Source organism: Rhipicephalus microplus, chromosome 5, assembly GCF_043290135.1.
Source record: "Rhipicephalus microplus isolate Deutch F79 chromosome 5, USDA_Rmic, whole genome shotgun sequence".
NCBI lineage: Eukaryota > Metazoa > Arthropoda > Arachnida > Ixodida > Ixodidae > Rhipicephalus > Rhipicephalus microplus.
In genome coordinates, this window is record NC_134704.1 from 53,080,240 (window position 1) to 53,108,121 (window position 27,882).

The 27,882-nt window shown below is 42.4% G+C and overlaps 1 protein-coding gene across 6 annotated transcripts in view; it reads right to left on the reverse strand.

Annotated features, from left to right (window-relative positions):
- Positions 1–6,649: 6,649 nt before the first annotated feature.
- Oatp30B (Organic anion transporting polypeptide 30B) overlaps positions 6,650–27,882 on the reverse strand; it is a 272,925-nt gene continuing 251,692 nt past the window's right edge. For 5 of the 6 annotated variants that reach the window (XM_037425496.2, XM_075895467.1, XM_075895466.1 and 2 more), the window contains 5 exons: positions 26,958–27,120; positions 23,159–23,349; positions 21,831–21,895; positions 19,056–19,179; positions 6,650–13,603 (listed from right to left, as the gene is read on the reverse strand). In XM_037425496.2, the coding sequence (XP_037281393.2) occupies positions 13,252–13,603; positions 19,056–19,179; positions 21,831–21,895; positions 23,159–23,349; positions 26,958–27,120 (895 nt within the window). In that variant the 3' untranslated portion in view covers positions 6,650–13,251. Of the gene's footprint in view, positions 13,604–19,055; positions 19,180–21,830; positions 21,896–23,154; positions 23,350–26,957; positions 27,121–27,882 lie in introns of those variants that run through there. The other variant, XM_075895468.1, reaches the window with a different exon arrangement.

The following is a 27,882-nucleotide window of genomic DNA, read 5'->3' on the forward strand; positions in this document are numbered from 1 at the left end:
TACAGGGGAAGTTATTAACATTAATGGAATGTAAATAAGAAGAAAGAAAAGTGGATGAAAAAATTACCAACTGTAAGCAGGAATCGAACCTACGACCTTCGAATACGCGTTCGATGCTCTAACCACTGAGCTATTACAGCGGCACTCCCTCCATCCACTTTTTTGGGTTTATCTGTGAATTTAGAAGTAGGAGCGACAGTCAGCGCCATCTATAAGCCAAACAACGAGTGTGAAAACACTCTTATGCGCATGTTTGGCGTCACGTAGCACGTGAACTTATTATGAGCGGGCAGCTGATTAATTGTCCCTCTTATACAACCTAAACACACCAAGTCTGCCAGTACGAGACCCTCGTTCAATGAAATAAGGGAAAGAAGTGTATACCTAAGGGCTCGTTTTTCCGTGTTTTTAACACAATAATAATGAGATATAACAGACAGTAATGCCAAGGAATGTACAGGGGAAGTTATTAACATTAATGGAATGTAAATAAGAAGAAAGAAAAGTGGATGAAAAAATTACCAACTGTAAGCAGGAATCGAACCTACGACCTTCGAATACGCGTTCGATGCTCTAACCACTGAGCTATTACAGCGGCACTCCCTCCATCCACTTTTTTGGGTTTATCTGTGAATTTAGAAGTAGGAGCGACAGTCAGCGCCATCTATGTTTAGGTTGTATAAGAGGGACAATTAATCAGCTGCCCGCTCATAATAAGTTCACGTGCTACGTGACGCCAAACATGCGCATAAGAGTGTTTTCACACTCGTTGTTTGGCTTATAGATGGCGCTGACTGTCGCTCCTACTTCTAAATTCACAGATAAACCCAAAAAAGTGGATGGAGGGAGTGCCGCTGTAATAGCTCAGTGGTTAGAGCATCGAACGCGTATTCGAAGGTCGTAGGTTCGATTCCTGCTTACAGTTGGTAATTTTTTCATCCACTTTTCTTTCTTCTTATTTACATTCCATTAATGTTAATAACTTCCCCTGTACATTCCTTGGCATTACTGTCTGTTATATCTCATTATTATTGTGTTAAAAACACGGAAAAACGAGCCCTTAGGTATACACTTCTTTCCCTTATTTCATTGAACGAGGGTCTCGTACTGGCAGACTTGGTGTGTTTAGGTTGTATAAGAGGGACAATTAATCAGCTGCCCGCTCATAATAAGTTCACGTGCTACGTGACGCCAAACATGCGCATAAGAGTGTTTTCACACTCGTTGTTTGGCTTATAGATGGCGCTGACTGTCGCTCCTACTTCTAAATTCACAGATAAACCCAAAAAAGTGGATGGAGGGAGTGCCGCTGTAATAGCTCAGTGGTTAGAGCATCGAACGCGTATTCGAAGGTCGTAGGTTCGATTCCTGCTTACAGTTGGTAATTTTTTCATCCACTTTTCTTTCTTCTTATTTACATTCCATTAATGTTAATAACTTCCCCTGTACATTCCTTGGCATTACTGTCTGTTATATCTCATTATTATTGTGTTAAAAACACGGAAAAACGAGCCCTTAGGTATACACTTCTTTCCCTTATTTCATTGAACGAGGGTCTCGTACTGGCAGACTTGGTGTGTTTAGGTTGTATAAGAGGGACAATTAATCAGCTGCCCGCTCATAATAAGTTCACGTGCTACGTGACGCCAAACATGCGCATAAGAGTGTTTTCACACTCGTTGTTTGGCTTATAGATGGCGCTGACTGTCGCTCCTACTTCTAAATTCACAGATAAACCCAAAAAAGTGGATGGAGGGAGTGCCGCTGTAATAGCTCAGTGGTTAGAGCATCGAACGCGTATTCGAAGGTCGTAGGTTCGATTCCTGCTTACAGTTGGTAATTTTTTCATCCACTTTTCTTTCTTCTTATTTACATTCCATTAATGTTAATAACTTCCCCTGTACATTCCTTGGCATTACTGTCTGTTATATCTCATTATTATTGTGTTAAAAACACGGAAAAACGAGCCCTTAGGTATACACTTCTTTCCCTTATTTCATTGAACGAGGGTCTCGTACTGGCAGACTTGGTGTGTTTAGGTTGTATAAGAGGGACAATTAATCAGCTGCCCGCTCATAATAAGTTCACGTGCTACGTGACGCCAAACATGCGCATAAGAGTGTTTTCACACTCGTTGTTTGGCTTATAGATGGCGCTGACTGTCGCTCCTACTTCTAAATTCACAGATAAACCCAAAAAAGTGGATGGAGGGAGTGCCGCTGTAATAGCTCAGTGGTTAGAGCATCGAACGCGTATTCGAAGGTCGTAGGTTCGATTCCTGCTTACAGTTGGTAATTTTTTCATCCACTTTTCTTTCTTCTTATTTACATTCCATTAATGTTAATAACTTCCCCTGTACATTCCTTGGCATTACTGTCTGTTATATCTCATTATTATTGTGTTAAAAACACGGAAAAACGAGCCCTTAGGTATACACTTCTTTCCCTTATTTCATTGAACGAGGGTCTCGTACTGGCAGACTTGGTGTGTTTAGGTTGTATAAGAGGGACAATTAATCAGCTGCCCGCTCATAATAAGTTCACGTGCTACGTGACGCCAAACATGCGCATAAGAGTGTTTTCACACTCGTTGTTTGGCTTATAGATGGCGCTGACTGTCGCTCCTACTTCTAAATTCACAGATAAACCCAAAAAAGTGGATGGAGGGAGTGCCGCTGTAATAGCTCAGTGGTTAGAGCATCGAACGCGTATTCGAAGGTCGTAGGTTCGATTCCTGCTTACAGTTGGTAATTTTTTCATCCACTTTTCTTTCTTCTTATTTACATTCCATTAATGTTAATAACTTCCCCTGTACATTCCTTGGCATTACTGTCTGTTATATCTCATTATTATTGTGTTAAAAACACGGAAAAACGAGCCCTTAGGTATACACTTCTTTCCCTTATTTCATTGAACGAGGGTCTCGTACTGGCAGACTTGGTGTGTTTAGGTTGTATAAGAGGGACAATTAATCAGCTGCCCGCTCATAATAAGTTCACGTGCTACGTGACGCCAAACATGCGCATAAGAGTGTTTTCACACTCGTTGTTTGGCTTATAGATGGCGCTGACTGTCGCTCCTACTTCTAAATTCACAGATAAACCCAAAAAAGTGGATGGAGGGAGTGCCGCTGTAATAGCTCAGTGGTTAGAGCATCGAACGCGTATTCGAAGGTCGTAGGTTCGATTCCTGCTTACAGTTGGTAATTTTTTCATCCACTTTTCTTTCTTCTTATTTACATTCCATTAATGTTAATAACTTCCCCTGTACATTCCTTGGCATTACTGTCTGTTATATCTCATATATATATATATATATATATATGTATATATATATATATATATATATATATATCCGGCTGACAAGTGAGGTAGGCTTGCCCCCCCCCCCACTTGCAAAAGAGTTGGTACGGTGGCACACACAATCTAGAATATGCGGGGGAAAAAAATGCTCCTATTCATTTGCGAAGTTTCTGCAGTTTTATTTGTACTCTTTCAAACATCTGTCTTCATAGACACGTAGTTAATGAGGAGAGTGTGTCCTGCTGCCACAAGTACGAAATTCAGCACAATGTCAGGGTGACAACTATTGCAAGAGAAAACGAAATCTCGTTTCACAGAAGTCTCTCGTGACCGACACAAGGAGCGGCGTTTTCTCTTTTGCTCTGGCCGCACTGGTGCGTGGTCGCTCACGTAACTTCGAGCATGAGAAAAATGTTAGTACTGGGTCTAGATTAAACCTACAGCCCGCGTGGACACTTCTACTGCGCTGCCGGTAAGTGGATCGGTATATTTGGTAGTGGTTCTTAAACATTCTAGCTACAAGTAGAGCTCACACCTGACAACCATTTAGGAAAGCGCTTTACCGTCATAAGTGTCTACAGGCATCTACATTTCAAGGGAACATATTAGGCTAAGGTACTGACGAGACTGGTGCAAAATTATAATACCGCAATAAAGCGGTTGGAACACCAGCAAGAAAATGCTATGCACAAAACCGATGCACCAGGCAATGCAACAGCATGCCTTCTTTTTTTCTCTACTTAAGTAAACGGAGGTAATGCAAGAAGTCCGTGGTGCTAATCGCAAATATCGAAATGTTTACCGACGCCGAAGGAAAAAACGTCTGGTCTGAAAACGTACTGCCTCGCGCGTTTATTATTTAAATGCCATGGCTTACGCTAACAAGTCAGAAGCGCATACGACACCTTTCTTTTACAGCAAAAACCGAACATTGTGGACATGGTGCCATTGGAACGACTTCGAAATATGTCGTACAGGCACACGTACCTTCGCGTCACGAAGAAAACGGATGTCAACGTCAGCTTGACGAACGACATGCTCCCAACGAAGTGAAAAAACAGCGCGTAACACAGGACACAGGACAGAGAAGAGACGGACGAGGCGCTGTCCGTCTCTTCTCTGTCCTGTGTCCTGTGTTACGCCTCGTCCTGTGTTACGCCTCGTCCTGTGTTACGCCTCGTCCGTCTCTTCTCTGTCCTGTGTCCTGTGTTACGCGCTGTTTTTTCACTTCGTTGACCATGTACCAACCGGCCCAAATAAGCACTTTAGGACATGCTCCCATTTCGTTTTTCGGTTGTCCTTAGGAAAAGAGAACACTCGACTGTCACAGAACGAGCGCTAAAAACGGGCGCGCCGCCAAATTCTTGTGATAACGCGCTGGAGAGACGCGGCAAGGTCAACGGAAAAAAAAAAGATAAGAGAAAACAAGCATCCAAGGCTCCCCGGGCGCGCGACGCCTCTCCTCTCAGAAGCGTGGCTTCGCCGATGAACCTCCTCACCCCACAGCGGCGGCCGGGCAAGCGCTAGAAATTTCCAGAAGGAAAGGGGCGTGTATGCCGGGGTGAGTCATCTGTCGGGGACGGCCCCCGTACAGTCTCGCGCCTCTCCCCAGCCTTCGCTGCGTATCGCGCCGATGAAATGACGAGAACTTTCTGGAATGTCGCACGGAAGGTATTTAACCGAGCAGCCGAGACGAGAGATCAGGAGAATACGGAAATTAGCGCCAGAGCGCGTAGGGTATACCGCCGTGTAGTCGGCGAAGGTTTTGTCCGTAGCGACAAAGCAGGAGATGAAGAGGATTTCCACCTGATGGGTGAAGGCTCGAGCTACAGGCAAGAGCGTGTGTTTACCGCTATCGAGCGAAGACGCGTGGCGACAACTGCGTGTGTGGGGCCGACGTGTTCGGGCGAAGAAGTTCGAAGCTTGGAGAGTGGCCAATTGAAGACGCGAGGTTTCCTGGAAGAGAAACTTCGAGGGCGCGGAACGACAACAACGCTGGACTTTGAGTGAGTGATTCTCGGAAGAGTATCATCCAGACTTTGTTCCAAGAACTTTGGACTGGATAGGTTTTCTATCTCTTTAGTCCTTAAGTGTCTTGGTTGTTCAATGCATGCGACTGCATTGTAGTGCGTATCGTTGTCTGTGTCCGTTGTTTTGAGTGTGGCTGATTGTACGGTGTAGTACGTTGTTTGATTGGTTTGATTGGTGACATATTGTATGCAACTATTGTGGAGTGTGCATTTTTGTGTATTGCTTTCGATCTGCCATTATTGAGAATATAATTTTGTTTGTTTATCAACTCTCGGCTCTGACTTGTTCTTTGGGCCACAGCCGGCGTCTGCTGGCGCGCCAATAAGGACCACTTCTAAATTGTCCACGCTTTCGTGGTGCGGTTCGGGGGGCCGATACTTCGGCCCTTGGAATTAGCCCGGCGATTGCCTCCCGAATTAACGGGACCTGTGTGTGACATCGACACATCGGTTCATTGGCCGCGACAATGCGCCACGCAGCATCGCCCGACAGTTCAGATTTGCCGCCGTACACATTGCGAGTATCCAGTACACAAAGCGCATCACATATGCACGCTGCAGTTCACAATTCACAGACACAGAAAAACGCGGTTTTCTCGAGTCGCCAACAAGCCCACCAGTACGACAGGAGAAAGTTTGTCAGGTTTGGCAATTCGTGTCTGTGGAAAGACGAGAGCAAGCGTAGGCGCGTCTGTGCAGTGAAACGCACCGGTCTAAACAGAGTGACGTCAGGACCCGCGGCAGAAACAGTGAGCAGGCCTGAAATTATCTAGGTGGCATCGGCACACCACACCAATGCAGCCCCCCCCTCCCCTTCCTCCTCCCCCAGGAGAAAATTTTTTTCACCGTGGCATGCAAAGTGAACAATGACTATTCCAAAGGACGCCCCCTTTCCGCGAAAAAATTTCTGCCTATGGCCCCGATACCCATGGTTTATGGAGGATACTCGTTCGTCAGAAGTCGTGGTAAGGTGTACAGGAAAAGCGTTAGGAGAGCTATCTATCCTCCTCTACCGCCATATCAGAATGGGAGTATCAGGACCCTTCTGGAGGGGATGGGGTAGGTACAAGTCCCTAAGTTACAGGAGGCAAGCTCCTGTAATGTTAAGTAGAATGATAGATAAGACTTAAATATTCATAAACAAAAATATCAACACTGTGCCTGCTCACTAACATACATTTACAATGCTGCATTCCCCATTCTAAAGTAATTCTCCAATCTTTTCCAGAAGAAAGAGTTAAGGGGTGACAACATGTCATTGATAAAAACTGACAAGAGTAGCCATGGAATGCTTCGGCTAAAGCAAAAGACAACACAATTATGTTCAAACAATACAGCTTTTAATGTGCCATGATGTTTCTTGTACAAAAACAAAAGTATGAAAACTGCAACAACTCACGAAGCCACAGGGTAATTTTGCAGCAAAGCTATGTGTATAGGCAACACTGTTTTGTGGGACTGCACAATAGCAACAAAATAGCAATCTTATTTAAAGTAAAAGAGCATATGCACAGGTGCACATGCCAGTGCACTGTTTCAGAGTAAAGTGCCTACACTTCTATAGGTCTCAGTACCAGTTAAGCGAAAGGAATTAGCAAAGCGCTAGAGGACAACATTTCTTATATAAGCAGAAATTGCACAGTTATGCTCTGCAGATTCATTTGTAATTGTGACACAGATGTGTTGTAACAATTATTCCCCCCAAAGAACAAGCCATCTATTTCCTTTGCTGATCCGTTTCCTGATAAGAGCAGAATAGCATACTGCTAACATTCTGAAGAACTTTAAATACTAGTGCAAGAACAACAATCTCCTAGATAGACACACATTCATATGTAGGGCGCAGCAGAAATGAAAGTTAAAACCACAAAAGTTTCAACATCAGAACAAAGTTGCTTCACGTGCAGAACAGTGGAACTCGTCTGCTTCACAATATAACAAGGCGTACAACATATGTGAAATGGGGTCGCAAGCAAACATACAAATCTGCCTCACAGACAAGTATCCTTTGCCTGTATAACTTGACCTAAATGACAAAAGGTCAGCTTCACTGCATTGCCTGCGTGATACCTTTTTCTCGCAATATACATGATGACCAAACTTGGAAGTCTGCACGATATACGAGGTATCCTAGCAAACATTAAGATTCAAACCCCTAAATTTGAAAAAACTTTGCTGTGCAAAACGAAGAGCACACAATGCAGACGGCAGCTTCACTGTACAATTTGAAGATTCCTATGTCAGCACGTTAACCGGGTGAATCAGTACATCACGAGTTATTGTTTATAAACAGCTGGTTTAATGTGCTTTATTTTAAGAACATTTACATTTCTATTATCGAAATAGTAAAGCACAAAACATGTCTGTCGCAGTCTGTCATAACTGTTGAAATATTGGATGGTGCATAGCAATAAAAGCTCTTTGTAGATGCCGGCTTCAGTTTTCTATTTTTCGCTGCAGAGCTCTTTTGCTTGAGGAGGTCCCGGAACAAGGAGACACACAGCCACAACTGAAACTGCCCGGAGAGTTGAGTACAAAACGTACCGTTGGGTGTTAAACATCGTAAACATCACTTGCCCAGGACGTTGTACGATACAGAGAGAACCTAGCCACGTACACAGCTGGCAACACCAGAAAAATACTACTTACGTAATTTTAGTCATTGTAAGAAGTCTGTTCATTAGCTGCATGCTCTAGTATAAAGAACCACTAGATCATAAGGCAGGAGGAAACTGCTTTGCTTCTTTAGGCTGAAGTAATGTGATTACAACAAAGTACATTTGCTTTTCTCGTAGCTGTCAACTTTGTTTACGGTATTTTTGGAAAAGATATGCTTGCTTCAAGAACATTTCTGCAGCAACTCCCTGAATGCGACCAAGTGTTCTGGTACTAATACCGCAGTTTCTGTGAAAACTGTACTTCTGCAAACTTGATTCAACTCATTGAATAATTATGACCAAAAAAATGTGTTATGCCAGACTGGGGGTCTGCAGTTACTTGATTTGAGACTGTTTCTCCTAGAGATAACCGTCGGTACAAAGAACTTCACTGAATCCAAGGTTCTTCTGTACAGATCCCAGGCAAGTACAGAGGAGCACAAGACAAGGAAGAGCCAGTAACTTTTAGTGATATGACAGAAGTGCAGTGCAGAATTTCTAAAGTACGTGTTGTAACCATCTCTTGCCATTATCCTGCTCCCACAAACCAAAGACTAACTACAAAATGGTGTCTTTGGCTCGAGCTTCTCTTCATTCATGGCCTGTGCACAAAAAATCTGCTCCTAATATAGTACTACTGGTATGCCGTCTGCATCCTCCTTCTCTACCACTCATTTGCATAATTTTAACAATAAAGTAAATTATTTCTAACATGTATGTGTATGCTGATAGTTGTCTTTTTTCATGCTTCTTTTTTCTATCTAATTAAAAATACCAGACAATGCTGTACCAACAATCAGTCAGCACAGAAATCAGATGAGTTAGCGCTTTCCGACGCGAGGCCAACATATGTTGTTGAAGTCCTTTCCTTCTGTGTAGTGATGGAACTCAATTTGAACCGAACATCGCACGTGTAGTGTTGAATTCTTTAATGATGGGAGAAGTGTCTTTCTAGGCTTAAGAGAAGAACAATGCTTTTGTGTGTACTCACCAGGCATACCAACTACACTTATGTGCTCAGCACAAAGATATTGCCATAATTTGAAAGAACACGTGGCTCCTTTTTGCCCTTCATAAGATGGGCTTAGTGCACAAAGTGGTCACACACTAGCGCAAAGTCCTAAATCTTGCTCGGTCAAAATATCTATTCTATTACATACATCTATATACACGACGAAAGGCGAGAGCCACCTGTGACAATATACTTCACGCTGTATCACATTTGCACTTGAACACGACTTTGGGATTGTTGTTCACTGACTGCCGAGATTCCGTCATGTTATATTAGGTTAGTTTCAGGCTGTAATGTGATCAAAAGGTCAAGTCTTTTCATTAAAAAACAGCAAAAAAACAACAACTTTGCGAGTAACACAATCTCTCATGTTCGATTTGCATTAAAATAAATTATGTCTTTGTTGGCTACAAATGACAGGCTTTAGCACTTTGTATGTTGCACCCATAATGGCGTTGAATTTGCAGGCACACCACTTTTTATTTTTATCCACTTGTGCAGAACTACTGCACATATACAATGTGAAGCATGGAGTTCTTTGCCTATGCAGTGCTATTACGGACACACTGTACACACTGCTAAATCTTGCTAATATCAGGCCATAGTATTGCATCACACAAGACTTTCTGACCACTTTAATCCATTGCCTTTCAAACGATAAAGCCCTGTGGTATTGGGAGCACAATCCAGTGAAGTACATGCAGCCAATGAAGATCCATGATTTCAATATTAATTACTTTCTGTCATCGCTAAAAGTGATATAGATAGACAAAAAAATAATAATAAAAGAGCAAAATTACTATTGCTGCACTTCCTGCTAACACTGAGAGAGAATTCAATCTTTTCAGTGCAAACAAAGTTTGCATTTTTGATGACACAAACACGACAAAAGGGCAAAAAAAAAGTTGCCTTACCTGTAAATATCTGACTAATTGGCTGAGTTCATCTTAAATTTCCACAAGTAGTTTTCCCCTTTTCATACGTATAGTACATTTTTCTTCGCTGTTGATCTTTAGTTGAATGTGTTTCTTGTAGTGGCTTTCGCCAAATTCAGAAGTGTATAATTTCAGCAATAGTATGGATATATGCTATTTTCAGAACAATAAGTTGAAATTTACATCTATGATATTAAAGCACTCTGATACAGATGTTATAGACTGATGTCCTATAACTGAGAAACACAAAACTGGCTGACTTCTCATTATTGCATGCAGTTTTCAATACAACATTTTGAACCATGATCAACTAAACAACAGGCAAATGGAGAGTCCAGAGACTGTAGTTTAAGTACAGAGTGAAGAGATTGCACACAAAGGAGGTAAAAAAACAATTAACTTGGGAGTGAAGTAAATGGCATCGCTAAGAATATGCTGTTGTTCGGAATGAAGACAGGAAAAGGGTCACATGAAAGAACACGGCATACTATGCAACATAAAATAAAAATTACCGCCGCAAGACGAAAAAAAAAAAAAAACGATTTCCATAGGTCTTTCGTTGAGATACGACCAACTCACAAAAGAATGACAAGTCGAACACGGTATAACAATCACAGATATATACGATCAAATATTGTAATGAGGTTAATCTCAAATGCTTTACTGATCAGCAGCACGTAATTTAGAAATGCACGGTACAATGAAGGTGCCTTTATGATAAACGTGGCAATGTTATGACGAGATTCGACTAAACAGTTCCATACCTTATCAAGATGCGAAAAAAGATAAGGGCAAATGGCGATATGCCACACACATGCACACCATGGGCAGTGTATGTGGTCCACTGAACCATTTAGAACAAGGCAATACCTTTAGGAATATTAGTTTAATTATATTAGATTAATTAGAATATTAGATTAATTCGTAAAATGGAAGCCACTGAAAAACCTGTGATGCTCCTCAGCTGTAATTGAATAACATAACAGAAAGCACCGAAGAATGATAAAATTTTAATTCATTCAGGGCCATTAATTAACCACATCACCTCATAAAGCTAACGTGGCAGGCCAGAAATGGGGAAAAAAGAAATTAGAGGGTGAAATTTGACATATATAAGTCAACAAAAAGTCACAATGTGACGAAATTTGCGAAAGTCTATAAGGCAATGAAATCAGACTAGCTGGTGCAGTTGTCATGTCTTTGCAACGAAGAACTTTGATTTGAGATTTGCATTTTGTAAAGACGGATGTTCCTTTTCAATCTTTCCAGTACTACTTGATTATTTGAATGTTGCACAATTGCAGTACCGTTTTTATTTTAACTGCAACCAGCCAAATGCGAAAAAAAAAATACAAAAAATAAGGAAACATGTGTTACAAAACACAGGCCCCAACCACACTAGTGTTGTGAAAAAATTTGTTGCTGGGCTAGTTGGTAGAACATTTTGAAAAATTAATTTGAGCGGAAAGACCCGACACATTCACGCATGCACACACCCAGGCATCAAACACGCACAACACTGTGTGTGTTTGATGCCTGGGTGTGTGTGTGTGCATGAATGTGTCAGTGTTTGCACTCAAATTATTTAAAACACAGTAGTGTTGCTGACAGTAGCATGTCAATGGGCAGTACTAGAACTTCTTGCACCTTTTTCATGAATAGCATGAGGAGTCATAAATTGAAGCTTCATTTCGAAATCAAACCACATTTTTGTGACTTGCTGGGTGCTGATATCATCGTCTCCGAAAAAATCGGCCATAACAAATGCACCAGTGACAATGAGAAAATGAAATTGAGACCTTAAAGGGACAATAAATGTAACGTTAATGCCAGACCTGACAACCACACGTTTCACACTTCTAATTTGTTTGCTGCACTAAACTTTTGTTTACTAATTTGAAGGTGGCATATTAAACTATTTGAAATTTCGAACTAGCAAAGTATAACCTCATGCATTGTGGTAGTGCCATCAGGTTAGGCCCAGACTGCTTTGTTTAGGCTTATGTCTGGTGAGGCCTAGTTTATTGGGAAAAACGTATAAAAAAACTAAACAAACAACTTCACAAATTAGGAAAATATATCTGTTTACAGGTGCAAGTAGTATGAAACAAAACTGCTGTGAAGCGTGTGATGTCACAATGGGACGAGTTTGGATGCTAAATTTATTACGAGGAGTTTGTCGTCCATAGAAAGATGTGAAGATAACAACCTACCGGCTCAAATCGTGTCAGTAATTTAAACTACCTTTAACAGATGAAAAAGAAAGCAACAACACAGTTTATGCATGAGAGACAAGAACTTTACCATAAAATGCAGTGTTGAGAGAGATAAAGACATTATGTAAATGCAAGACCATTTGGAGAAGAATAGGACGAAAAAGAATTAGCGTGCTGTTAGCAACAAAATTGTGTGACTCCCAACATGCAGGTATACTTTTCCATATCATCATATTTGTACACTGTGACATTGTGGATGAGTTGTGCGCCAAACAAGCACTACTGGCACCATGCACAAAAATAACAATCTCGATAGGCTAACGTTGAAAAACAATCATTTCGAGGCAGGAAAGAAAAGAGAAAAATTGCCGGAGAGGTGATTGCAGGCATGATTCGCCACTTCGAACGAGCACTTGGTTTGCTGCGGCTTTTGATGGGTGATACTTATCCGAAACTCATCGTGTCGTAAACACCATCGAATCTCCAAGGTAAACACTGTAGGCACTCTAAAGTCTGCATATTACCAGCACACGTTGCGAACAGCAGTTCTGGAAGCAGCCACAGACCACTTGAGACGCAGTGGTTGCTGGCATTTTGAAGAAGCCCTGAAACCAAATCTGCAACATTATTATATGTTTTTCTTTTCACTATTAGCAGTGTCCTTCACAGTCTGGCAGACCCGGTATGACCTTTTGCAGCATCTACACCACATAGTGAGTCCATAATCTGTGGCGAACAGAACCGGGAAATTGTCGTTTTTGTCCGGAACTTGGGGCTAATTGCTGGCACACGACAGATGGGTTGAATGCTGAGCCAACAACTTCACTTTACGGTGTTCTCATTACTGACGAAGAATTCCGGAACAATTCTAACAGCTGAACTAAACAGTGGCTATTTTGTTCCCTCGCTGAAAGGCAATTCGGATTTGCATGCCGGCAAATCCAGCTCAGCTTTCGTTGTGATTTCAGTCGAAGGAACCGTCGCAACGGCAAGGCTAGAGCCTGATTTGTTGACCTGTCGTGCACGCGCATATCAAGATCGGGCTGACTCCGCACTCGTCACACGTGACTCACACAAAGTTTCACACTGTACCGGAGTCACTAGCAGACCAGTTCCGATGTTCCCGGCTGAGCCGCTGTGTTCCTGAGCAGCGGCTGACAGTGCCGCTCCTTGTCACTGTGCTCTTCGCTCGGGTGGGCCGCATTGTCGTTGCTGCCATCGGCAATCTCCTCCGCGCAAATCCCTAGCGGGAGGACATCTTCTTTTTGCTCATCTTCACCCCAGCCGAGTGCGGAGAGACGGTCTAGTGAGATGATCGAGGAGACGATTTCTCCGACCGTCATGGGTGGAGCCTCCTTGAGTTCCCGCTTGTGCCGCCACGTGATCAGGAGCCAGTCGAGGAAGAACAGCAGCCCTGCTGCAACCTTGAGGCCAGAGCAGACAGCAATGTACCTGCACGTAGAGCAAATCAAGTGAAAGGGAAAATTACTCACTGCGGCCTTTCACTGGGATGCTTTGCACAAGCGTGCTTTTCCCCCTTCCAAATGGCTGTTAATTTTCTTGTGGCTTAAAGATTACAAGGTCCCAAGAATAGAAAAAAAAGAAAGAAAGCTCCCCGACACTATAGCCCAGATTAAATGTAATTATGAGGCAGCTTCAACGCCATGTACCCCTTTGCATAACCTAAACATGAAAAAACTTTCGAACCCCAGTGTCTCCGAACAAATTGACTTCTTCAAGAGAGGTTGAAAACAAATACTTATCGAAACTTTGGGTCCAGTGACACCCAGTGTTCATATATTTTCTATCTCTACAAGATTCAATTTTCCGCTGAACTTCTGCTTTACCGTATTAACTGATGTAATGAACCAACTCCCCACTTTGGTCTCCGAAAGAAAAAAAAGAAGAAACAACTTTTTAATGTATTCGTTATTTTTATTTCATGGAGATAGCCAGTGCCATTGATGATCGAAACTATGTTAAATCATGCAGCTGTATCACAAAATAACGACGCAATAAAAGCCATAACATAGCTTAACAACCATGCCAAACAGTTGCTAGCATAACCCTTCCCCCGAATTGGCGTCAACTTTTCTGGTGGGTGGGTTCATTACGAGAGTAAATGCGGTATTTGCATTGCCAATTGATTCTTCTTGCAAACATGAACCACACAAAGAAAAGTTGGGCATGTACGTTTAGCATGTTCGCTTGTGATTTCTACTCATTGTCGCCTTTTCCATACCTTTTCACATCATTAATAGTAAGCTGTAAGAATACAAGACACGCAGTGCAGTGTTTATGTGGCCTCTTCGTTTGCCCTGTTTTACAGTACTGCCCGCCAACACTAGCAAGCATACAACACAACCACATAAACATATACAGAAACTGATTTTTTGCGTTGCTCTTCATTGGAACCACACAGTGCATTGACTGATAACCACTGCTACAGTAGAATCTCGATGATACATATTCGAAGGGAGCACACAAAATAATCGTGTCATCCCGAATTCATATGAACCAACAACAAGTTAAAGCTGATCATCAAGGTGAACAAGAACTTTATTGGTGTCAACTACTTCTTGCTGAAACAAAGTTCGTGGTATTGTTTTGAAATCTCCTGCCTTCAACCCCTCTAAATAATTAAGTGCCGTGGTTTCCTTACCCATACTGCTGGCGCTTAAAGCACGTTCACACTAGGCATCAGAGGGAGGGAAAGCGGCAGAACTTATTGGAAATTCACTCGCTTCACTGCTCAAGTAACCAGAAAAGTGCGCCGCAAAGTCGTCACGAAAAAAAACAAAAAAACAGTTATATAGGAGAATTCAAGCAAATGCTAAAGCGGCCGCAAAAGCAGGTCTGCACCTGTCGAAAATGTTCACATTTGTTCGGCCTGCTACCGCCCGCCACCTTTGCCGCTCGAAAATTCATTCTATTTTGCCCATTTTCTGAGCATTAAAATTCGTAAAGAGTTCTAGTTATGCACTCAATGCACTGAGAAGAACAGTTTACACCTGTACAAACATTGTTTCGAAAGATACACCAGCAGAAACGACACGAGTGGACACACCGGCTGCGGCGCCAGTGGATTACGCCGGCAGTGCAAAAGAGAGACACGTTTGGGCATGGCCACTTGCTTCTGCTGAACTTTCTTCTGCATCCGGTGTCCGCAGCGATCGTATACAAACCAAGCTCTCGATGAATGCGTCCTTGTCAAGGCCGTGAGCTTTGTCGTGCTGTGTGGGTAGTTCGCGATTGCGTCGACGCAAGCTACCGCCGACGCCTTTGCCGCCATGTCGAACTTGCGGGTCGTTGTTTACATCACGTGGTTTGAGAGCTAGTGCAGTCAGTGTAGCCAAAGCCGCGAAAAAAAGAAAAAAAGGCGATCTTGGATAAATTGCTCTTGGACCGATTTATTCGTGTCAGCCTCGCGGTGTGGTTTTCCGTCCGCTTAGGTGGCGAAGTGAGGGAAATGCTAGCGAGTTTTGCCGCGTTCAGTCCCTTTGTGGCACAGTGTGATTGGGCATTCCTCCCACAGACAAGCCTCGTTGTGCCGTTGGGGTGCAGTGGTGAATCCTGCGTTCGTATCATCCGCCGTGGCTGGGAAAACCGTTTGTATAACGCCGAATCACGGCGCATTTTACATAATGCTGTACATTCCAAGCTACCTCAAATTTCGTACCATCGTGAAATTTGTATCATCCTTAATCGTATTGACATTCTACTGTACTAATTTTACCCATTAGGGGAGGTTGTATAACAAGGTACGATGGGTGAACATTGAGCATCATGCTGTTGAAGAGGCTCCAAAAACACTTGAGCTTCATGAAAATATGTCTTAGACAATGGTCTCATTCTTACTGTTACTGAGCACATGAATTGACACAGTTGTCCAAGTGGGCTGTCGTAGACTAAAACAACGGACAAGGATGAAGGCCCAGTGTGGCCGGACAGAAAAAATGTTGTAGCGGACAGTGAACGAAAGTAGGAGGATGAAATGAGCACTTGTTTTCTTCACTACACGCAACAAAAAAGGATGCCAAGGAAGGCATAGGGGACATTATTTGTGGTCTTTAACAGCAGAGTAGTATTTATAATATAAATGTGAATAAATTGAAGTGGGAAAAGAAGTACCAGGCCTGCGCGTAGTGTGCAGCACGGTCACAGCAAAAGCTGGAACAGCGGCCTATCTAGACCATTTTTTAAACACTCGTTGGATAACTGCTACAAGCACACTTACAAGGTACACACTATGGCATAGATTATCATAATTTTTGTGTAGCATGGAGGCATCCACCATGCCATTCTTCATCATTCTTCGGAGAAGCGTGGTACCCACTACATACGTGGAGGGATTTATGCGCATTTTGCTGAATATGTTGCTGACGAGGATGAATAATTATGCTCGAGGCTTTTGTAATAGGCGGGAGCTTTCGACGATGCACTCATTAAAAATTCGCATTATGTGACACCTGGTTGTTTGTTTGCTATTCTAAAACACTTTATTATACATAATAATGAGGCTTGTGTGAATAGTGAATTTTAGTTTTGAAGCGAATCCAAAGCGAATAGCGATTTTGGTCGATTATTTTTGAAAAAAATTCAGTTAGTACATATATTGCATATCATTAAAAAGAAAAACAGCATATTTGTCATAATTGAACTTACCTGCACAATATTTTCTAATATTGAAACAAGGCCTTTGCAAATGTGATTCTTTCTGCTTCAAAGGAAGTGGAAACGTCTTTGAATAGTAGCAGAATATAACTTTCAATAAAATGCAAGTGATAACGTATAACGTACATTACATTTTTAAATATATTATACCAGGAGCATATAAGTTGATATGGGACGCTTTTAAACTTAGAAAATGGCTAATCGATGTGAGGGTAATATGTAGGATTGTGTGAACATTAGAATGCTTCGAACATTTTAATGAATAATGCAGTATTCGAATTCGCAACGTATCAAATTTACTCATTGAATATTTCAAATTATTCGAAACGAACAAATAGGTGCATATTAATCCACATGTAATGCTCTGTAAACATTGTTTTATTCCAGTAAAGGGGTGCTAAGTTGTGAAAGCACCTAACCAAATGTATGAGTTCGCTTGTAAAGGTGGTTTCACTGCAGTGAAGTAGTGCTAAACAGTCAAAACACATACTCAGGAGAAATCCACACTGCAGCAAAGCTTCACATTAAAGTTTGTTTTTTTTGTATATTTTATTTTCAGTTAAAAATCTTGTTACACCAATTTGTATGCTTCAAGCATAGCAAATTTCAAAACGTAGTATATTTTACTGGCTATCACTAGGACTGTACCGAAAGTCAAATCATGCTTACTATTCAAAGTTGGTGCCACTTCCTTTAATAAAAAAAAAAATGGTCCTCTGCACAGGCCTTCTCTCAATAAAAAAAAAAATATATATATTGCGCAGGTTAGTTTGGTCATGACGAATATGCCCCTTTTCCTTTATAATAGACAATATATATACTATTCAAATGCAATTTAAAATTATTTGACCAAAATCACTATTCGCTTCGAATTTGCTTCGAACCTCAAATTCACTATTTGCACAAGCCTTGTAATACGTTCGTTTAGCCTTGAAAAAGGGCTTCGCGGCAATTCAATTTTTTTCTGGCTGGGTGTTTTCAGTGTACGACGCTAAACCACTGCAGTAAAATCACTTCTACAAAAAGTACATGTCGATTAATATACAGTTGGCTAGGTGCTTTCACAGCTCAGTACTTCTCCACTGCAGATGTACCACCTTTACAAAGGTTACATGCAGACTAATATACATTTATCTGTTCGTTTCGAATACTTAAATACTTTCAAAAATTAAAATTTGATATAAAGCGAACTTGAATATTGTTAATCATTTGAATATTCCAAGCATTCAAATATTTGCACTAGTCTAATATCAATGCGATTCCTTGCCCAACATAAAGCCTGTCTAGGGTTGTTTTGCAACGAAGTTTCAAGCACGAGCGTAGCCCAGTGGGATAATACTGGGCTGGCACGCAGGGGGCTCCGGTTTTAGATTGGGATACGAACCTGAGTCCCCTGCGTGCCAGCAGGGTCACCTATTAGTTATGGTGGCGGAAGACAATTATGGCACTGAAAACAACCCGAAAACTATGTAAATAGAGAAGATGAGTGCTTTATTCTGTATTCTTTTTTTGCTTATGTATTTCGTTGCATTTTGCCTATGTACAGGTGGCAGGAGCTCTGTCAAGCTGTGACGAAGCCGCTTTTTCTCTTGCCACTTTTTCTAGCTTTATCGTGTAAACAAAGGACGAAAATAAAACATGATTGATTGATTGATTGTGATCTCAAAACAGCTTTTACTGTAAAATACAACCTGCCACCAGCAGCAAGGAAACCTAAAACTTTTGTATCACAACTAGATAACCTCTGGACAGTGGTACGATCGCCACTGTAGCTCTAGTAAATGAGCTACAGAGGCAAGCGTCCTTCCTGTCCAGGCTATTTAGTATTTTCTATAGACATAAACCTGGAAGTGTTTGCCATCAACTGCTCATAGCTATGACATTGAGTGTTGAACACTCGCGTTCTCACCAGCTGGCGTCCCATAGTACACAAAGTTTTTACAAGCTGGCAGCTGACCAATAAACCCTCGCATACTACCTGAAGGCATCAAGCCTGCTAAAAGACCCCCACTATGAATGAATGAAGGTAAGGGAATTAATCAATGGCTCATCTTTTTTGTTACGTGCAGCCCGATGAAACCAACAGATAATGAAGCCAAGGAAGGTATAAGGAACATTTTTACGATCTTTAATTGTATTATAATTATGATGAAGATGTAAGGGAATTAGTGCGGACTATTGTAGCCCAAAAAAGATCTCTGTGTGCTAAAAATTTCTAAGCAAAACTCACCTTAGTCGAAACTGCTCAATGTCGTAGACTAAGCAGAAGCCTCCCGGCTTACCGCAGTGGGCCTTTCGGAGGATGCACGATGAGTCTATCACATTGCCAAACATTATTGGTGCTGGGATGTAACCTGCAAGGGAGACACAACGAATATCAACATATACAATCAGAAATGATTCATTTCGTTGAATTGCAGCATTGCAAATTTGTGTTGGTATGATCTTCTTCAAAATGTGCTATCATGTAGTTTGCACCGACAAAGAAGGCCTTTTGAAACTGAGACAAGGAATGCATGCTTGAGCCGTATGTTCACTGGCTCCAAAAACAAGGAGCCCCGTAACTGGAATTCTAGTGTACCTCTCTCATGCTTCAAGATGGAATTGCCCCCCGACCAATTCAACTTTGTGCGTGCTGTTCTAAATGAGAAAGTATGATATCAAAGCTTCAAAAGGTACCTCACACTGTGCTTGTAATATTTATTTCAGTTTGTTTCAAGATTGCCAGTTGCTATTATTTTGCTAGTGATAATACGAACTGCTTGTAGTGTGCACTGTTTCCATGATGCTACATCTGTCGCAGCTGAAATTAGTTACAGCATGCCATCCACTCATTATTTTAAAGGGAATGTTAATTAAACAACAGGCTAAGCTTCAAATTAAACAACAAAAGATATTAGGGTCAAGTGCATAAATGTTTAAGAAATCGAGAGTAACTAGGCGATTGATGCCTGCCACGGTGGTTTAGTGGTTATGGCACTTGACTGCTAACTCGTATCCTGGCTGCATTTTCGATGGAGGCAAAAATGTTGAGGCTCGCGTACTCAAAGGAGCCTTGCATCCCTTTTTGAGGATGGTCAGAAACTGCTGCTGATCGGTAGTAGAGGCTCCCAAAAACACGCGAGCGAAATATTATAGCACAGCACGTGGCATGCAATTCACAATAAATTATCAAAGGCAGCTGGGAATCGCTTTTTCTTTTCTCGACAAATGATGGAGAAAGCTAAAAAATCACTCCTAGAAGGCCATATATCAGCCATTGTCTGATTTGAACATCGCGTGCTTGGTCATAACGGAAAACCCAGCGGGAGGCCACGACTTGTTCGCGCAATCACACTGAAAAGCTGCGTTATCAAAGAAGAAAAGAGCTGAAGGTCACGAGGCGTGCGTGACGTATTTGCTTTCCTCTTACTAGAGTCGCCGATCAATTTTTCAGACCTGGCGGGAACCGAAAAAGTCAGAAAAATTGAACAGTCCGAAAAACTCGTTTTTGTCAAAAATATGAACTTTATTGCATCAGGCGGACTTAAAGAAGTCCATGATTCTGCCTTGACTCATACTACGCTTGGAAGCAATTTGGTTTGCCCATATTTGCGCCAAGGTTGACATTGTCACCGTAAATGCTCGACAAAAGCGTCACCACGGTGGCGATCTCCGCTGCCGACAGCTGCGGGCGATCATCGTCATCATCATCCGAACTGCTCTCCGGCTGCGGCACAACCTGGCGAAGTCTTTAAATAGGGAGCTTTAGAATAACGTTTGCAGGCGGTGCGGGTATAGCGGACCCATTATGAGTTCTACAATAGCGTTTACTCTCCCTAGGGAAAGGTCTAGGAACATTCGCCTTGACAGCAAACTCAAATGCACGGAAGCTACACACAATACTTTGCGGGCCTTGCGGGCCGCGATTGCCGACTCGCGTTACGACGCATGCGCAGTAGCAGCGAACACACCGCAAGGGCTCATGGTGCACTATTCTGAAACTCCTTAATGTCATTGTGGCAGGCACATTCACTCCACTATACTGCGCAGTTCCGCTTCCTTCCTGTACAGTACGATGACAACAGTGCTGACCACTACAGCTGACTGAAGACAAAAAAATGGTCCCGTGCCGCGTTTTCTAAAGCAGACACGAGCTCTGAAACTTGAAATATGCCGTTTGCTTTCTAATATTTGAGGCAGCAAAGCCATTTTAAAATTAAGCCACTAAGCTTAGCCAAGCCGGCAGCAAATCCAACATGGCTGCGTCCATACAGGTTTGTGGCGCGGCTCAAAACAAGCTATTTCGTCCGAAAAGTCGAATTTTAGGAGGCAAATTCGTCCAAAAAATCGGTCAAGAAAATGCATTAGCTTTATGAGAACCCTGACCGTGCACTTTTATAGTCTGAAATATCCAACAAGTCAGAATTTTTCGAGTCCGAAAAATCGGTCAACGACTGTACTTAGCTTCCAGTGCTTTCATTGGGACGAGAGAAGAGAGAATGCAATTGCAGCGTGTCACAAAACTCTGCTCATACTGAACAGATTCCAAAATATATTGTGGCAGTGAATTTGAGAGGCAATAAGCTTCTTTAGTACATCCATTCTATCGGCCATGGCTACTCAAAAGTGTTGCAGGACCTCTTTAAAATTTAGGTGCACGTTCAAAAACCTCAGGTGGTCAAAATTTTCGAAGCCCTCCACTATGACGTGTCTCATAATTATATGATGGTTTTGGGACATTAAACGCAAATACTATTGTGATACATATACAGCATGAATTTGAACTCCTCGTCAGAAAAAAAAAACACTCCGCCAAGTTTATAAATGCCATTCTTCAATGAGGTACAGACAGCTGCTGCATTTATTAGGACACATAAGTTAATTTCACGGAGCACTACGAGACCGTTCAGCTTAAATATAGATAATGTGCATGTATATACGCCGTGGCATCATCAGAAACAGCGAACATTGTTTCTTTACCTAAGTATCCAGCTAGTGTTAAAAGCATTTGTCGAACACTTACCAAATAGCCTAAATATTACAAATTGCATTCCCAATGCAAAGGACCGCTCTTCTTCTCCGACAGACCTGTAAGCATGGAGAGGAAGCTGTGTAAGTAAAGCACAACATTTTACACAGGGCGCCTGCACCACTCTTCTTCTGCTCATGTGCATGATGCGAAACATGGGGTTTTCTAACATATGCTGCATTCTTATGTAATGGACGCTACATAGATAAAACTTCCTTCCTAATGTTTGAGAGTAGAGGTGTTTGAATGGTGAACTTTCACCTCAAGTCGAATTCGCATCAAATGGTGCCACAGAGCGGCCCAACATATCTAATACAAAAGATTTTATCGAAAATTGTAAGAATGAACGAAATATGCTCATGCCCTTGAGGCCATAGCATGGTTAGTAGCTCCTACAAAAAGACTGTAAATTGTCACGTAGGAAGACAAGCTGCGCCGCAGGCTTTCTCGCCGTGACATTACAGCGTTTCCTGCAGTTAAAAGCGTGTGCTCAATGGGCACGACACGTCAGTAGCAGGGATGAAAGAGAATTGAAAAACAATTTTGGTGATACCTAGATGAAGGGCAGCTTCAGGTTCTTTCCAATATTTCAAAAAATCTTCTTCCGTTGGGATTACTACTAGAACAGTTTTTGGGCTTCCTGGTTCATGCTGTGCTGTAGAACGGTTAAGGGCGCAACCCACATAGACTACAAAAGAAGGGGCAGAATAGAGTGCATTAGGTTGAACAGTCTTCAAGAGACAGCCCGCCCCATCTAAGAGGCACCGTTATGTCCTGTTGTCCTTCTTCTGTTTTTTTTCCGTCTAAGTGGGTTGCGTTTTTAGCTATTTTTTTGGTGATCAGGGGCTCGTTGAAGTATTTTTGAACTTCTTGACTGTAAGATCTGAGGTCAGTGGGCTGGTTATTTTTCGAGGCTAGCAGTTCAATAGTTCCCGAGCCTGTTCTCTGGTATTCATTGTTCGAGCCATGACGTGTAGAAATGACGTGGTCACCTTTAAGATGAAGATTCGCTTACTTATGGACCAGGACAATGTCAGCGATAGTCGCTTCATCCTAGCCAAGTCGCGCCATTGGCCTTTGTCGTGTTTTAAATATTCTTCCGTCCGAATTACTGAAAACTTTGAATACTAGCAATTTTCAAATCGATTTAAACAATTATATTTGCACACCCCTTGACAGACTTGACAAAATACCATTATTCTAACGATTAGCTGCTGATTATTAGGAGTTAAAAAATACACATTTCATGCACATTCAAACAGACATCGTGCACATGCTCGCAGTAAATACAGAACAAATTTTCAGCAGTCGGCCAAGCTTACCGCAATATGATCATTAGCAGCGGCATCTGAGTGATGGAGACCACTAAGGTCATGGCAAACAGTAGCACCATAAACGGGATGAACGCCAAACACGGCTGCGGGCACGGCCCGCTGGTTGCTAGTGGCACTGCCGTCACTTCGGGGTTCATGGTCACATTAGGCACGATGCAGGCACACGACGTGTAGTTCAGCTGCAAGAAAGATGACGCATTCAAGGAGACATAAATATGAAAACAGTGTGGTAATACAATATTACTTTACTGCGTTCAGGAGAAAATAAAAGTGGTGACAATATTTTGAAGAAAAACTTTTTTTGTGCCTTTCTTAATTGAGGAAATGCTAAAGAGACACAGGAAGTTGGGTAGTTTATTACACTTCAGGTTATTCAGGTTATTGCATATAACAAGGTTGAAAATAGAAATTATACAAGCTTACAGGATACGGCAAAAGAAAATTTCCTGTTAATATAGAGTGGAATATGTAAGTAAATGCAGGTATACTGAATACAAAAACCACTGTATTATGTGAGTCATTAATTAACAAAAACAAGTAGTTTATAGCAACACAAAGCTTATAACCAAAATGGCAATGGCAAAATAAAATCACATGAAAAATACATAAGTTTCAATTCGAACATATAAAATTGAGACAGCTGACATGGTAAAAAGTTTCAAAGTATTGCGGCTGAAAAACTGACAATAAACTTGCCATAATTAGTTCTGATTTTCTGTAATAAACAGCTGCTGGTAGAAGTGTATTTTGTGGAATCTGAGTGAGGAAACTGGTCGTTATCAGTGACTGAATTTACTAAACCTTTACCGTAAGAGCAATCCACTATGTTTCAGTATATGAGCAATGGATCTTGGTATGTTCTGTACACAACAAACAAATATCTGTTCGCAACAAACAAACATCTGTTGCACAGTTACTGAAACATGATGGAGTGCTCTTATGGTAAAAGTTTAGCCAATTCAGTCACTGATAACGACGAGTTTCCTCGCTTTGAGTCCGCAAAATTCACTTCTTTCAGCAGCTGTTTATTAAAAATTAAAACTAATTATGGAAAATTTATCATCAGTTTTATGGCAGATAAGCACCTAGGAGCACCATTCGGTAAGTTTAATGTTTAGGCTACTGCAACGATCACTTGCCATCCTGAACAAAGCAACTTTAGCCGATTAGCTAAATGGGCCCCACAGCACTTTCCAAAGTACAGCAGACTCTCAGTGAAAGGAAATCTCTTAAATGAAAATGCTGCTTAAATGGACCAAGTGCATCTGACATCATTGGTTTTATACTTGTATTCTGCACCATTGTTCACGTCTCAGTAAATGGAACTGTTAAATGAAACATATGTTCCTAGTCTTTTCAGGTTACACGTTATGAAAATCTACTGCAATAATGAAATTACTCCACTACAAGTTTATTGCTTTACGAATCAACTACTGCCAAAATTTTCAGATTATTTCGACAGGGGGAATAGAGGAGGATGAAAGGGAGCACTTTCTCTGTTCTTTCTCCATGAATACTTACGTGGCCAATATATAAGCACTGTGTGCGGCTCACTTGTCTGCACCGTGACATGGCACAGTAACTATGAAGCTCATGACGTTCAAATCGGCCAGTGGTCGTGTTTTTCAGTACGTGACGCACTTGGTTTGGGTATACAGCATCATTCGTAGAGAAAAGAGCGAGCGATTTCTAGCCGATTTTAAACTTCATTCCTAATTCCCTGCCACATGTTGCGCTATAATGTTTGGCTCACATGTCCACAGGAGCCTCAAGTACTGACCAGCACCATTTTACGGCCATGTCTCAGAGTAAGACAGAACAGGAGCGCCGACTCCGCCGCCACTCCACGCATTCGCGTGGGACACATCGTGCAATGCGCACGCAGTGGTCTAACACATTCCTTTGCTGGCTGCGGCAGCTGCATTTCCGATGGAGCCGGAAATGTTGTAGGCCCGTGTGCTCGGATTTGGGTGCACGTTAAAGAACCCCAGGTGGTCTAAATTTCCGGAATCCCCACCACTACGGCGTCTCTCATAATCATATGGTGGTTTTGGGACGTTAAACCCCATATATCAATCAATCACATTCCTTTGCTCTCCTCCACTCCTCTTCCTGCTTTTGCACATGCTTCCTCCTCTCTCGGTATGTATCACATTGCACAGCGCCACCTGTACAGCTGCGCTAATGAACGCATGCGTGAAGTGGCGGAAACCAGCAGCCGCAGCAACAGAGAGCGACGAGCGCGGAGCGTGTCGTCTGCTAGGAAACAGTTTGCTCGGCTGCCTGAGTATGACAACGAAACAAAATGTATATATGCATACTCATAATGAAATGCGAAATTAAAACATCGCACCACTTTTTTTGCGCATATTCGAAACAGTGCTACAGATCTTTAGACAAAGTAGACAATAAATTCTTCAGAAAAAGAACGGCAGGGTAGACGTACGCTTGATTTCCACGCCTGGACGCCTGAGCGAAAGTGTTCGCCGGACATTTTCGTGTTACACCCTTTGTTTAAAATGTCTGGAACGTGCTTATTCATGCTTGAAGAGACAAGATATCTTTGTATTTGTGTGTAAAGACGCGGTGCAAGTGGACAGAGAGCAATGAAGTGTTTTGTTTCTGGCTGCAAGTCTGGTTATGGCAAAGAGTGGGAGAAGATTCCACTCCTCGCGGCCCCATCTGATCCTCTGGTACTGAATCAGTGGCGTGAAAAAGTACCCATGAATAAGCGACCCCTGAAATCAAAGGAGAAAATATGAGCTGAACATTTCGAAAAGCACCTCATATTTGATAGGTACTTCAGCGAACACAAATGATATGTTCTACAGGACGTAAAGAAAGTGCCTCGACTTCGTAAGGGAGCAATTCCTTCCACCTTTGGGGAAAGCGTGGCTCAACTCAATGATGCTGAATATACGGAGGAACCAACAGACGCCGAAGAGCCAGAGGACATCAATTTCTCTTCAAGCTCGTATAGAGTGAGCACGCACGTCAGACGCCGGTGGAAGCGGGTGCCTTTGTTTGCCCAGATAATGAAAATTCTCAGCGTTGCCTACGAAAGGACTCCTTCAGTCGGTCACCTGGCAAGGATCTAAGAAAGACAATAGCTTGAGTGTGCCTTCTAACGAACAATGTGCAGCAGAAAGCGGCGCAAGCAGCTCTACTGCCATAAGCGACAACAGAGACTCTCTGTGCCCTGATGAGAGCTCACTATTTGCAATGTTACCTCATGTATTAGGTTAAGTATATGTTATGTTTATGTACGTTGTAGTGGCATTGTATAATTCTGTGTGGTCCACGTTAAAGATATCAGGCATTTGGCCTGTTTCGAATAAAAGACGTAAAATAATACATCGGGTTATTTCTTCTCGTGATGTCGTTCCGCAAACTGCAATAGGCAAGCTCTTTAGAGGAAAAAATTGGTAGCAGACTTAAGGCATGCGCGGAGCAGATGACAAAATGGATAGGCGAGCTGACCAAGGAACGTGGCTAAGCGCGCGTCCGTGCTGTTGCTATAGCAACGACGGTCGAAGCCCCCAACCTGCGGCTCTGCTCGAGGGCAGTGCTTCTCCTCCGCCATTTTCTTCCATTCATAGCGCCACCATGCAGCTAAACTGCGAAGCATGAAGCCGCGTTGCAAGATGTGGCCCTTCTAGACGAGCGAAGTTGGTGCTTCTCTCTTATCTTACTCCGTGGAACATGTTCCAAAGGTGTTGCAGGGCTCCTTCAATGTTTTTTTGACAAAATGTACGAGTTTGGCAAAGTGCAATTGTGGAGCACTCACGTGCGATCCGTGGCCCGCGCCAGGCCGACAGCCTGCGTGGCACGGCGAGAAGTATGTGATGCCGTTACGGCCACACACGGGCTCGATGTCGTTGGGCGAGCAGCGGCAGCCCATGTTGCAGTCGGCCGTTAAATTCACCTGGAACGTCTCCAGCTCACTGCTACTGCAAGTGTCACAAAAAGCGAAAGAGAGAAAAGGTAGGTATAAGTGAATAGGTACAACTCAACTCGGGAACTATGGGTTCCAATGTCTTAATTATATGCGAACTGCAAGTGTTACTAGAATGAAGGCATGCCTTGAACTAATGTCATTATCATCCCACCATAAAATTTACTGCACACATTTTTGTTCCCGCACATCTTATCATCGTTCATTACCTAATGATATTATCGGTCTTCCCAAGTATGTACTGTCATGCGTTGACCAACGACATAAGATTGCCGTTTGTTTTTTTTGCAGGACTCCTAGTTTCCATAAGTAATTTTTCTGTAAGCTACCTCTCTTTTCCAGCAGCGAGCGTCACGATGTGATTCTCACTCACCCATGCATAGCAAGGCCATGGTGAAAAGCATTCTGAAACAACGCCTAAAATTTCGTGAACACACCGAACATTTGCATTAATAGGTTAACACCAGCAGCTGTCCGCCATCAAAAGTATCCGAGAACCCCGAGATGGAGGCAGGGTATCGTGGAGCGGCGACTTTTGCATTATTCTATGCCATTCTTATCATCCATCATTCGCGGCTAGCTGATTTTGTTGATAAGGTGGACGAAGAGCCGCTCTGCATTACCACACTGGCCAAGCGCAAACATAATGGTAAGCATCGGAATCAGAAAAGGCAACGTGCCGTGGTTGCACCCAAGAGCTGCGAGAAGGAAGCCATGAACTGAGCGACTGAGCTTCAGCTTCGGATCGTCTGCGGCT